The 15,521-nt window shown below is 26.8% G+C and overlaps 1 protein-coding gene across 1 annotated transcript in view; it reads left to right on the plus strand.

Moving 5' to 3' along the window:
- Positions 1 to 13,585, plus strand: part of LOC145255731 (potassium channel subfamily K member 1-like) — a 184,631-nt gene extending 171,046 nt beyond the window's left edge. Inside the window, exon 4 of the mRNA XM_080114347.1 lies at positions 13,163 to 13,585. Within this exon, the coding sequence (XP_079970473.1) occupies positions 13,163 to 13,413 (251 nt within the window). The 3' untranslated portion in view covers positions 13,414 to 13,585. The remainder of the gene's footprint in view (positions 1 to 13,162) is intronic.
- Positions 13,586 to 15,521: the final 1,936 nt, after the last annotated feature.

A 15,521-nucleotide genomic window follows, 5' to 3' on the forward strand; every position in this document is an offset into this window, starting at 1 on the left:
AATGTTCTTCCTATATCATTTTAATGTTCTTCATATATCATTTTAATGTTCTTCATATATCATTTTAATTTACTTCATATATCATTTTAATTTACTTCATATATCATTTTAATTTACTTCATATATCATTTTAATTTACGTCAGATATCATTTTAATTTACTTCATATATCATTTTAATTTACTTCATATATCATGTTAATTTACTTCATATATCATGTTAATTTACTTCATATTTCATTTTAATTTACGTCAGATATCATTTTAATTTACGTCAGATATCATTTTAATTTACTTCATATATCATTTTAATTTACGTCAGATATCATTTTAATTTACTTCATATATCATTTTAATTTACTTCATATTTCATTTTAATTTACGTCAGATATCATTTTAATTTACGTCAGATATCATTTTAATTTACTTCATATATCATTTTAATTTACGTCAGATATCATTTTAATTTACTTCATATATCATTTTAATGTTCTTCCTAAATCATTTTAATGTTCTTCCTATATCATTTTAATGTTCTTCCTATATCATTTTAATGTTCTTCCTATACCATTTTAATGTTCTTCCTATATCATTTTAATGTTCTTCCTATATCATTTTAATGTTCTTCCTATATCATTTTAATGTTCTTCCTATATCATTTTAATGTTCTTCATATATCATTTTAATGTTCTTCATATATCATTTTAATGTTCTTCATATATCATTTTTATGTTCTTCATATATCATTTTTATGTTCTTCATATATCATTTTAATGTTCTTCATATATCATTTTAATGTTCTTCATATATCATTTTAATGTTCTTCATATATCATTTTAATGTTCTTCAGATATCATTTTAATGTTCTTCAGATATCATTTTAATTTACGTCAGATATCATTTTAATGTTCTTCATATATCATTTTAATGTTCTTCATATATCATTTTAATGTTCTTCATATATCATTTTAATGTTCTTCATCTATCATTTTAATGTTCTTCATCTATCATTTTAATGTTCTTCATCTATCATTTTAATGTTCTTCATCTATCATTTTAATGTTCTTCATATATCATTTTAATGTTCTTCATATATCATTTTAATTTACTTCATATATCATTTTAATGTACGTCATATATCATTTTAATTTACGTCATATATCATTTTAATTTACGTCATATATCATTTTAATTTACGTCATATATCATTTTAATTTACGTCAGATATCATTTTAATTTACTTTATATATCATTTTAATTTACTTTATATATCATTTTAATTTACTTCATATATCATTTTAATTTACGTCAGATATCATTTTAATTTACTTCATATATCATTTTAATGTTCTTCATATATCATTTTAATGTTCTTCATATATCATTTTAATGTTCTTCATATATCATTTTAATGTTCTTCATATATCATTTTAATGTTCTTCATATATCATGTTAATGTTCTTCATATATCATGTTAATGTTCTTCATATATCATTTTAATTTACGTCAGATATCATTTTAATTTACTTCATATATCATTTTAATTTACTTCATATATCATTTTAATTTACTTCATATATCATTTTAATTTACTTCATATATCATTTTAATGTTCTTCCTATATCATTTTAATGTTCTTCCTATATCATTTTAATGTTCTTCATATATCATTTTAATGTTCTTCATATATCATTTTAATGTTCTTCATATATCATTTTAATGTTCTTCATATATCATTTTAATTTACGTCAGATATCATTTTAATTTACGTCAGATATCATTTTAATTTACTTCATATATCATTTTAATTTACTTCATATATCATGTTAATTTACTTCATATATCATTTTAATGTTCTTCCTATATCATTTTAATGTTCTTCATATATCATTTTAATGTTCTTCATATATCATTTTAATGTTCTTCATATATCATTTTAATGTTCTTCATATATCATTGTAATTTATGTCAGATATCATGTTAATTTACTTCATATATCATGTTAATTTACTTCATATATCATGTTAATTTACTTCATATATCATTTTAATTTACTTCATATATCATTTTAATTTACTTCATATATCATTTTAATTTACTTCATATATCATTTTAATTTACGTCAGATATCATTTTAATTTACTTCATATGTCATTTTAATTTACTTCAGATATCATTTTAATTCACGTCATATATCATTTTAATTTACGTCAGATATCATGTTAATTTACTTCATATATCATGTTAATTTACTTCATATATCATTTTAATTTACTTCATATATCATTTTAATGTTCTTCATATATCATTTTAATGTTCTTCATATATCATTTTAATTTACTTCATATATCATTTTAATTTTCGTCATATATCATTTTAATTTACGTCATATATCATTTTAATTTACGTCAGATATCATTTTGATTTACGTCAGATATCATTTTAATTTACGTCAGATATCATTTTAATTTACGTCGGATATCATTTTAATTTACTTCAGATATCATTTTAATTTACTTCATATATCATTTTAATGTTCTTCATATATCATTTTAATGTTCTTCCTATATCATTTTAATGTTCTTCATATATCATTTTAATGTTCTTCATATATCATTTTAATGTTCTTCATATATCATTTTAATGTTCTTCATATATCATTTTAATGTTCTTCATATATCATTTTAATGTTCTTCATATATCATTTTAATGTTCTTCATATATCATTTTAATGTTCTTCATATATCATTTTAATGTTCTTCATATATCATTTTAATGTTCTTCATATATCATTTTAATGTTCTTCATATATCATTTTAATGTTCTTCATATATCATTTTAATGTTCTTCATATATCATTTTAATGTTCTTCATATATCATTTTAATGTTCTTCATATATCATTGTAATGTTCTTCATATATCATTTTAATTTACGTCAGATATCATTTTAATTTACGTCAGATATCATTTTAATTTACGTCAGATATCATTTTAATTTACGTCAGATATCATTTTAATTTACGTCAGATATCATTTTAATTTACGTCAGATATCATTAATTGACTTCAGATATCATTTTAATTTACGTCAGATATCATTTTAATTTACGTCAGATATCATTTTAATTTACTTCAGATATCATTTTAATTTACTTCAGATATCATTTTAATTTACTTCAGATATCATTTTAATTTACTTCATATATCATTTTAATTTACTTCATATATCATTTTAATTTACTTCATATATCATTTTAATTTACTTCATATATCATTTTAATTTACTTCATATATAATTTTAATTTACTTCATATATCATTTTAATTTACTTCATATATAATTTTAATTTACTTCATATATCATTTTAATTTACTTCATATATCATTTTAATGTTCTTCATATATCATTTTAATGTTCTTCATATATCATTTTAATGTTCTTCCTATATCATTTTAATGTTCTTCCTATATCATTTTAATGTTCTTCCTATATCATTTTAATGTTCTTCATATATCATTTTAATTTACTTCATATATCATTTTAATGTTCTTCATATATCATTTGAATGTTCTTCATATATCATTTTAATGTTCTTCATATATCATTTTAATGTTCTTCATATATCATTTTAATGTTCTTCCTATATCATTTTAATTTACTTCATATATCATTTTAATTTACTTCATATATCATTTTAATTTACTTCATATATCATTTTAATTTACTTCATATATCATTTTAATTTACTTCATATATCATTTGAATGTTCTTCATATATCATTTTAATTTACTTCATATATCATTTTAATTTACTTCATATATCATTTTAATTTACTTCCTATATCATTTTAATGTTCTTCATATATCATTTTAATGTTCTTCATATATCATTTTAATGTTCTTCCTATATCATTTTAATGTTCTTCCTATATCATTTTAATGTTCTTCATATATCATTTTAATGTTCTTCCTATATCATTTTAATGTTCTTCATATATCATTTTAATGTTCTTCCTATATCATTTTAATGTTCTTCCTATATCATTTTAATGTTCTTCCTATATCATTTTAATTTACGTCAGATATCATTTTAATGTTCTTCCTATATCATTGTAATGTTCTTCCTATATCATTTTAATGTTCTTCATATATCATTTTAATGTTCTTCATATATCATTTTAATGTTCTTCATATATCATTTTAATGTTCTTCATATATCATTTTAATGTTCTTCATATATCATTTTAATGTTCTTCATATATCATTTTAATGTTCTTCATATATCATTTTAATGTTTTTCATATATCATTTTAATGTTCTTCATATATCATTTTAATGTTCTTCATATATCATTTTATTGTTCTTCATATATCATTTTAATTTACGTCATATATCATTTTAATGTTCTTCATATATCATTTTAATGTTCTTCATATATCATTTTAATTTACTTCATATATCATTTTAATGTTCTTCATATATCATTTTAATGTTCTTCATATATCATTTTAATGTTCTTCATATATCATTTTAATGTTCTTCATATATCATTTTAATGTTCTTCATATATCATTTTAATGTTCTTCATATATCATTTTAATGTTCTTCATATATCATTTTAATGTTCTTCATATATCATTTTAATGTTCTTCATATATCATTTTAATGTTCTTCATATATCATTTTAATGTACGTCAGATATCATTTTAATTTACTTCAGATATCATTTTAATTTACTTCATATATCATTTTAATTTACTTCATATATCATTTTAATTTACTTCAGATATCATTTTAATTTACTTCATATATCATTTTAATTTACTTCATATATCATTTTAATTTACTTCAGATATCATTTTAATTTACTTCAGATATCATTTTAATTTACTTCATATATCATTTTAATTTACTTCAGATATCATTTTAATTCACGTCAGATATCATTTTAATTCACGTCAGATATCATTTTAATTCACGTCAGATATCATTTTAATTCACGTCAGATATCATTTTAATTTACTTCATATATCATTTTAATGTTCTTCCTATATCATTTTAATGTTCTTCATATATCATTTTAATTTACGTCAGATATCATTTTAATTTACGTCAGATATCATTTTAATTTACTTCATATATCATTTTAATTTACGTCAGATATCATTTTAATTTACTTCAGATATCATGTTAATTTACTTCAGATATCATGGTAATTTACTTCAGATATCATGTTAATTTACTTCAGATATCATTTTAATTTACTTCAGATATCATTTTAATTTCCTTCAGATATCATTTTAATTTCCTTCAGATATCATTTTAATTTACTTCAGATATCATTTTAATTTACGTCATATATCATTTTAATTTACTTCAGATATCGTTTTTATTTGTTTTATATAATGGTTTTTGTTAATTAATATATTATTTTTATTAATTTGATATTTTTTTAAATATAGTTCATATATTATACGTATTTGCTTTATATATTATTTTAATTTGCTTTGTATATTTAATTTGCTTTATATATTATTTTAATTTGTTTTGTATATTATTTTAATTTGCTTTATATATTTAATTTGCTTTATATATTATTTTAATTTGCTTTATATATTTAATTTGCTTTATATATTATTTTAATTAGCTTTATATATTATTTTAATTTGCTTTATATATTATTTTAATTTGCTTTATATATTATTTTAATTTGCTTTATATATTATTTTAATTTGCTTTATGTTTTAATTTGCTTTATGTTTTAATTTGCTTTATGTTTTAATTTGCTTTGTTTTAATTTGCTTTATATATTGTTTTAATTTGATCACCTATTGTTTTAATGTATTTTATATATCATTTTAATTTTTCATATCATTTTAATTTACTTCATATATCATTTTTTTTTTCATATATTATTTTAATTTACTTTATATATTTTAATTTTCTTCATATATCATTTTTATTTATTTTATATATTGTAATTTACTTTATATATTATTTTGATTTACTTTATATATTATATTGATTTACTGTATATATTATTTTAATTTACTTTACATATTATTTTAATGTACTTTACATATTTTAATGTACTTTACATATTTTAATGTACTTTACATATTTTAATGTACTTTACATATTTTAATGTACTTCATATATTATTTAATTTACTTTATAATCAATTTACTTTATATATTTTAATTTTCTTCGTATATTATTTTAATTTTCTTATATCATTTTCATTTTCTGTACATTCATTTGACTTTACATATGCTAAAGGGCGTTTATCGCTCTTTCGAATATAAGATGGAAAAAATCAAATTTGCTCAATGTTCTTATTTCCAGTCCAGCTAGTCCGAATAGCTGTTGAAACACGTTACGATATCAACAAAGCTTGTGGCCCAGGAGCCATGATTGAACGCACAGCAGAATGGTTAATTAAGGAATTTTGTTTAGGCGACGAGAGTACTGAAGATATTGAGCATAGTGGTTAGCCTTCGAATTTTGCCAATGATCAATTAAGAGTCTAAGAAACCAATCCACACACAACTGAGAACTTGCTTCTTAATTAGACATATACATACAACCATTTCCAACCACTTGAGAGAGATTGGAAAGACAAAAAGCCTTGATAAATGAGTGTCTCACTTACTGTTCGTGAATTATGTTGCACTTGTGGCTACTTCGTTTGAGGAAGCTCAACATCTTATGAACATATTCTCTACTGCTTGCAAGGCATTCGGATTAACCATAAGCATAACAAAAACGGAAGTTGTTCATCAGCCAGTCCAAGCACCAAAAAAAATTTGGGGGTGTGAAGCAGAACCCGTTTGTGCATTCATTTGCACAACTTGTGGACTTTCTTTGTAGATCATTGGCTGGACTGAAATGTCATCTGCGACACACACACACAAGGTTAAATAAACAAAGTTGTAAGGACCTCATATGGTGAAATTGATGGCAGTCCATGATATCCATTATATACATAAATATATACATATAGATACGTACATATACATATTCATACACACACACATATATATACATGCATATATTCATGTACATATATAAATATATGATTACTTCATTTAATCACATAAATTAATATACGAAAGTATAAATTTATGCGTAAACTTTAAGTATTTACTTCATCAGTGCTCAATCCGTAGGTAGAGCTAGGTAGTAAGTTATAAAATATATATGGCGATTAAGCTACACAGAATATTTCACGTTTCATCCACGCTAGGATTCGTCAGCATAAACTGGTTTTGTAAATCTGAAATCACACAATCAAAGACATTTCTGTCTTTGATTGTGGGATTTCAGATGATTTACAAAATCAGCTTTTAACAAAAGGTATCTGCCACATACAGTGCACTTTAATTCCTGTTGTAATTTCTCTGGCATTATATTTTTGTCCTGATTTCTTAAAACACATGGACAGCAAAATCTACACACTGCTCTTTAAAAATCTTACAACTTTCTCTAATGGTTTTTCTCAAGTCATCTATTTTTTGCTTGAGTTTCCTAGTTATGTAAATCCATCTCAAGTAATTTCAAGTTATTTTTCAGAGAATCCCTAAACCATTTTTTTATTTATATTGTGGTTACTTGTATTTTGATTACTTAAGAGGACGGCTCATCAAGAACTTGTTCACGTTAGACTTTAAGACAACGATATTGGAAAGCAAGGAAATGGAAGATAGTTCTACAGGCATGCAGTTCTAAGAAAGAAGCTTTATTCATGGAATCTACATTAAGGTTTAGGCTCAGATAAAGATTGAAGAGCATTCCCCACTAGGCGCTTATGTCTATTTTAAACTCTGTCAAAGCAGGATAAGGTGCTTCTAGCAGCTCCTGCCCAGATGTGCTTGGATGTACTTGACTCTCACACAGGTAGGGAATTCCATCGGTAGTGAGATATCTACTCATATAACAGAGTAGTGATAATGCATGCTTTGTTTTTGATGTGATTCCCCAATCTGACCACACATGTGACTTCAGTTTGCCAAAATTACACTGGCTTTTTCTATTCTGTGATTTATTTCAGCATCAAATGTACAGTCCTTACTCAGTGTACTACATATACAAAGTTGTCTATAACATTTAACTTATCATTAATCAAGATGTTTTGTTCAACATATCCTATAGGGGGAGGAATACATAACATATACATTTTTGAGGCTGATAGTAAGTCCTAAAGCTTTATAAGCTTCTGATAACTTGTCTATAATCATCTATGTGTCCACTTCTGAATGTGAAACAAGGTCTGCTTCATTTGAATATAAAAGTTCAAGAACAAGGTTCTGAAAAGTTTTCGACTATGTGTTGAGACATCTATGGTTAAAAAGTTTACCTGATGTATGAAACTGAAACTGCACCCTAATATCGCAATTGTTAACACCACAGCAAAATATATGGAAATAATGTAGGAGCAAGTATATCACTTTGTTTCATACCATTTTCAACTGCAATTGGATCAAAGATCTATTAAAGTTCATCACTATCACTTCCAAGCAGCAATAATTCAACAGGTATCCCATCAAGCCCACAGGTGCTTTTCTCGTATTAATCTCTGCCAATGTGCTTTTGGTCCCATCAATGCTGGGATCAATCATCTCCTTGATGACCTCCTTTTGAGAGAGACTATCATTAACTTCAGATGGATTATCAAATAGATTTCGAAAATGTTCTGTCCATTATTCCATGATCTCCTCAGTATTGTTGCAAAGAGATGAACCATCTTTGCGTTTCACAAGTTGGAGGCTGATTTAGTTATATCTTTGGAATTTTTGTAGTCATAATCTGTCTGGATGTCTGCTGACATTTTGGCTCACTGCTTGTTCTTCATTTGATGTGTTTGATACTGTACTTTTAATTTTGCTTCTTTATACACTTTTTCTGCAGTTATTTTAGCTCATCCATTAGAACACAGATATGTATCTCATGAACCTTTTCCTTCTCTTCCAAAAGATTGTAGAATCATTTTCATGAAACCAATCCCTATGTTTGGTTTTCTTAAAGCCAAGAATTTCAGCTCCTTTGCTATATGACTTGAATCATTTCCAAGTTCCGTTAAATGAGATTTAATGAGTTCTTAAGAGTTTCATGCACTTCCTTATTTTGTAATTTGGAGATATTGATGCATTTAGACACTTTTAGAAGGTACTGCACAACTGCAAAAGAAGAATCCCATTATCATTTGCCTTACCAAGGCCATATTTTCCTAAGACATCCCAGGTGTTATGATCACTTTTAACCTGTGCATTAAAGTCAACAAGGAACAAAATCTGTTTTTGGTATCCCTTTAATACAGTGTCTTAGATCTCCATGTTGACATTCTGACTAATATCCAAAATAGGGGAGATAACTGACACGTAATGATCACGAGGTAAAGGTACCCTTAGTAACATGATTCAATCACTAATTCCACAAGCTTATCCTGATAGCAAAAGCAACTCCTCCTTCCCTTTTTACACTATTAGGTTTGCCTGTACCTTTTTCAGTAAGTTCATCTTCAACACTAAAACGGTTTTCAGATAGAGCAGAAATATCCACATTGTATCTATTTCTGACAACAACAGCTGTTCTTTGCTCTAGATTAACTGACTCTTTTGTATCAAGAAGTGTCCTAACATTCCGGGTAGCAATATTTAATATAATTTTCTTTTTAGTATAAATCTCATTGCTTTTCCTTTTGTTTCTCCTGCAGAACTGAACACCCATCAGTCACAGGTAGCTGACCAGCTGAAAAGAGGAATAGACGATTTTTAGGTCACCTTTTCTAGACCCCTCTCATGATTTGGGTGAGAAGTGCTGTCCCTTAAAAGAGCTGATCAGTCGCAAAAGCCCCACCTAAACAAGTTTCTCTCCCTCAAAACTAAAAGTGATGTTAAGATAAGCTTTTAGCCGCTTGTGTGCAGATGTGTGACTACATACTTCCAACTTGTTAGGTTTGTACATGTTGCCTTGCAACAGGACTTGTAAAGAAGAGATGTTTGTACAAAATGATCTCAATGATAAATGATTCTAATACACATATATCACTCTCTGAGCATCCACAGCATCGTATGACAAGCAGGTGCAAGATAACTGGTAACTGTATTAGCAGCAGGTTGTTTTTTAGAGTTCTCACAAAAGCACTGATTTGTCAAAAGATACTTTGTCACAGAGGTCAAGCCATCACTAGCTACCAGATACTGGACAAATGCATCATTTATTTGGAAATAAAAATGTAATATAACCTATTTCATAGACATTTAAACATGATGATGTAATATGATATGATACTCTGAGGTGTTGCCAGAGTTCCAGTAGGAAAAGTGGAGGGCATAGCTTATCGTTAGTTGCCAATAGACATAATGGGTATGGTCACCAGATAAGCCGCCACATACTGGTCAGACACATCTGTTTTTGAATTGGGGGGGGGGTGTAAACAGCCACAAACGCTTTCCAATAATAATGAAAATAAACTTGTGCATTTGAACGATTCCTCAGCAATGACCTATCCGAAATTGTGATCGGCAATTTTAAAAACAAAATATGTACTTTCATTTTTGTTGTTCTTAAACAGCTACAAACGCTTTCCAAAATAATGAAAATAAACTTGTCCATTTCAACGATTCCTTTTTCATATTGCTTTCTTAAAATTAGTATTCCTCTTAAGACCACTTAGGTTTTTAAGTCATAAAATATTTTCTAAAATCAAAATCATGTAATGGATTTTGATAAAAATTGAAACAAGGATTAAAGACGAAAAGTTTTATAGCATCATACGAGGTGCTTGCAATATGGTTCCAGACTTTTTTCATATGGACAGTTTTATTGATAGTACACACATGAAACTCTAGTCCCCTTTGAAGTAATCTGCTCGGGCTGTAATGCACTTGTTGTACCGTTCCAACAACTTCTAGAAGGGTCCATGAAAGTCCTCTTGTGTTAGCATGTCAATGACTCTTGTTGCAGCCTCTTTCATCTTCTCAATTTTCTCATAATGATAGTCTCTGAGGTTTTCCTTGAGCTTAAGGAATAACCAAAAGTCACAGGGAGCAAGGTCTAGACTATAGAAAGGATAAGGAACTGCCTTGATGCCCATCTTGGTAAAATAGTCTCTGACAAGAATGGAGTTATGGACTGGTGTATTGTCCAAGTGGAAATGCCACTGACCCGATTTGCTGGACTCTTCTGATGCAATCTCTTCTTCCTGAACTCACTTAAAAACCTCAACATAGTATTTTTTGTTGACTGTCTGTCCAGTGGAAACCCAGTGCATATAGATCATGCCCATGCTGTCAAAAGAGAGTTTTTGTATCAGAGTGTGTCTGAGAAATTTCGAAAAATGATAATCAAAAAAAATCCAATTTAAGCCGGAAAGCAGAAATCTGATTAAAGTATTTGTGAACTTTCATCATAGCAAAAGGCCCATTGTATAAAATAAGACAGGAGCGCGTTCGAAATGAATGTTTTTTAGAGCACAATTGAACCATGAAATTTTGTACATCTAACTTTAATTCAAATGATTAAATAATTTCATAAAATCAACAGTTAGTTCTGATAAGACAGGAGCATATTTAAAATGAACATTTCTGTTTTGAGCACAATTGAACCATGATACTTGACTTTGCATTTTAAACTAAGTGAAGCCACAGATAATTTTATAAAATCAGCAGTAGATTCTCTATAGTGCAATATAGACTACAATGTATTGTGAACTAAGTCACTGCAGGGAGGCATATGAAGCATCCTCCCTGTACATTGCAAGAGGCAGGGTCTCTAACTAGAGTAGGCAATCAATCGATTTGATAAAAAAAAAAATGGACGATTTCACTAATTTCGATGACAATAAAAGTATGGGAGGGTTGGAAAATTTATTGAACCTCATCTAATCTTGAACAACGTCGGGTCTCTCTGGTAGTATATATACAGCCTTTGAAACTTTACACGACCGGTCGCCATAGTCAATTGAAAATTTCTTGGGGCGACTAAAAATCATAAATCACTCGCCCGCCAGTCGATAAAATTTCTTTAAATAAAGAAACGGGAAAAACTTATTTATTTTACGATCCTTAAATATGCGGTGACTTAAAATGACCTATGTCTCATCATTTGTGAATTCTTTCATCTCTAGCTGTGAGACCATTGGAATATTGTATTAAAAAAAGAGTGGTCACACTAAAGGTTAACAAGAGGTCAAATTTACACATTCGGCGTGTAGTCAAAATGTTGCATTCATTTAGCTCTCTGATTTTGAAATTCATTGTGAAAAAATATTCGACGCTACAACTACATACACTTCATGCTTACAAAAGTAAAGACGAACATTTGAAAGAGGAAAAAACGCATCGTTCCGTCAAGCATCCGAAGAAATGATTCTTATTTCTATGGAAGAATAATATTAATGATGCTATATAAAGAAACTGGTGTTGTATTTTAACGTTTTGTTGAATATTTACTGAAATGTTTGTAGTAATAAAATAGTTGATTTACAAGAGTTAAACAAATATTTTCTTGTTAGATTATACACACGGTAATTTCTTGAATTGTTGTAAAATTATTTACTATTGACTGAAACAGACATAAAGTCGGACGAGTAAAAATATTTTGGGGCGAGTAAATTTCCCCTCGCGCTCGACCTGCGGTCAAGTGATTTTTTTTTTTCAAATCTCAAAGGCTGTATATATATCATATATCTATATCATATATTAAAGCAAGTCAAGTTCAAAGAAATATTTTAAATATCATGAAGAGAGAGGAAATAACTCAAATTTTATAAATATGTAAAAAAGGATAATTTCAAATCGTGGATTAAGTATGAAATGGTGTGAGATTCTAAAACTATAAGAATACTTAAGAATTGAAATATTTACAAAAATAGTAAGACACCTTTTTCAAGATGATGTGATTCTGAAAATGCATCTGGAAATGTATTGAGATCAAATAGTTTAATTAGATTACGCTTTTTATGATGGTGTAAGAACCATTCTCTCTTATTAAAATGCAATAAAACATGAAATGCAGAACTTATTTGATTTTAAAACAGTATCATTATGGATGGCATTGGTACATTAGTGTTTAAAAAAATGATGATTTGTCTTTTGTGTGTAAATTCAAAGCGGTATATATTGTTTGAGCCTTTTCAATTGTTCTGTTTTTATCTGATTTTAGGTTACTTGGTGCTTGGTGTGATTATGATGATGCTCACGTTGACGGTGATGTATGAGATCCCGGAATTGAACCTTGGATTTCACTTTTACTTAAAAAGCGATCACAACCAAGAGGAGGAGCGGGCCATCCTCCGCCCGGCAGATACGCCCCACGGCCCCAAGTACACCCAGCAAGTCGATGATGATCAGTTGAACCAGGTGCGATCTGACTTCTCTGGCACAGGAACAGGTGACCAATCTAATCTGCATTAAACCGACAATAAATAACGAAGATGACAACAATTATTTTTCTTTGCTTTTGTTTTTAAATGCAAAGAATTTATATTAAAAAATAAAATCCGGACTTAATCAAATAATTTTTTAATAAATTTTACTCCCCACCCCTAATTTGGTTGCCACTGGTGATATGGGTTTTGAACCCTTTGGTTATTTTCGTGTTTTTTTTTTTGTTTTTTTTTTAATTATTATTTTGTTGCTCTATCACAGTGATAATTGACAACAGAAAAACAAAAAATTATCTTGCTGCTTTGTTGGCGTTCTATTTGCGCTGGTGATCGTTTAACTGAGTTATTTTGCATTTGCATTTTGCAGCTGTTCTTGAAATGCACACACAAACACACACTTTATATGAAACATATATCTGTTTATTTGTTTCATTCTCTGTAATATTTTTTAAAATATTTTTTCCAATTCTATTTTTATTTAATAATTTTGGATGATGTTAAGCCATACTTTTTTCCAACATTTTTTTATTTTAAAGAAAGGGATTCATTTTTGATATGACTGGAGCACATAAAATATTAAGGTTTTTCTTTTGTTTAGTAGCTCAAATGAACCATATTTATTTAATAATCAACAAGTTTTTAAAGGTTTACAAATGACTTTCAAATTTGAAATGTTTGTAATAAAGTTAACAAATCACTCATTTTATTAAGAAAATGCTTGACATCTGTTTATTTAGTATCTCTTCAAAATTTGAAAGTAATTTTGAGGATTTTAATTTATAGTTTAAATTCAAATATGCAAGCAGTATGGTTTATTTGTACTCATAAACCAGAGGAAAATATTAATTTTCACAAGCGTCTGTCATATCAAAGATTTACTCAGCAGTGTACAACAAATATCACTTAATTATTTGGTCATCTAAAAAACAAGAAAACCATCTAATTATTTCATTATGATCTCTATAAAAACATTTACATATTTTAACTGGTTTCCCAGCAGTAATAGAATAACACATCATTTACTGTATATATTTTTCATTAAATACGGTAGATATTCATTCAGACATAATTACTTGATTATTCTAATAATCTTATGCAAGTCAGAATATAACAAATTTCCATACATTACATATATATATATATATATATATATATATAGAATCACATATGAAAAAATATCTTAATATTGAACAGAAAAAGATTATTCAATTTACATATTTGAAGAACATATAATTTTTACCAAAACATCATGAATTGAATCAAACCTCCTCTTTCATATAAAAGACTTTAAGACTTTTTCAATCATTATTTATCTCATACCTGTCAGATATTTTCCACATACACACACGCACACATATATAAGGCTTTACTTAATCCACTAGTTTCGGAGCAGATAAGAGACACTCATTTTCCAGCTCCATCTGCACCTTAAAATAGTCTGTTGAAAAATTCCAACATTATTTTCAAAGAAGTTTCTATTTAATTTGCCTTCACTCTTTAGATGCAAGAAAATGAAGCCACATGAATTTCATATAGTTACAGGTATACAATATATATATAAGAAAATCCCATTGAGAGTTAATTATCTGAATTAATTCTAAATTGCAGTCGGAAAACTCAATAGAGCTTGATATTATATTCAAATATTTATAACAGCATTTAAATCAAGTCTTGAAATGAAAAATGTGGAATATTTTTAATTTTAATGAGTCCACATTAAGTCAACAATTAATACCTTTTAAAGGCAAAAGTCAAAATCTCTCTCATCAGAAAATCATGTTACGTCTGTATTCCATGAAAATACAAAAATTAGCATGGCTCAGGAGGATCAATAACACAAACACAATCAAAAAATCCAAATTATATTATTTAATAAGATTGCTCAGTAAAGAATTTCATTCCAAGATTTTTTTCAAGTTGGAATTTTGATTAAAGGACTCTGATATGAAAGCAGATAACGACCGGTTAAGAAAATTTTATAATCACTGGGAAACAATTCTCTTATGAAAAACTATTTAGAATTTGAAAATATGATATAAAATAAATATTAATTAACCAATAATGGCATATATATATATATATATAAACCATGTGTATCGCTTTATTGCAATTAAAAAAAATATTGACATATTTTTT

Source organism: Euprymna scolopes, chromosome 31 (assembly GCF_053919585.1).
Source record: "Euprymna scolopes isolate OS-2025 chromosome 31, ASM5391958v1, whole genome shotgun sequence".
NCBI classification, from domain to species: domain Eukaryota; kingdom Metazoa; phylum Mollusca; class Cephalopoda; order Sepiida; family Sepiolidae; genus Euprymna; species Euprymna scolopes.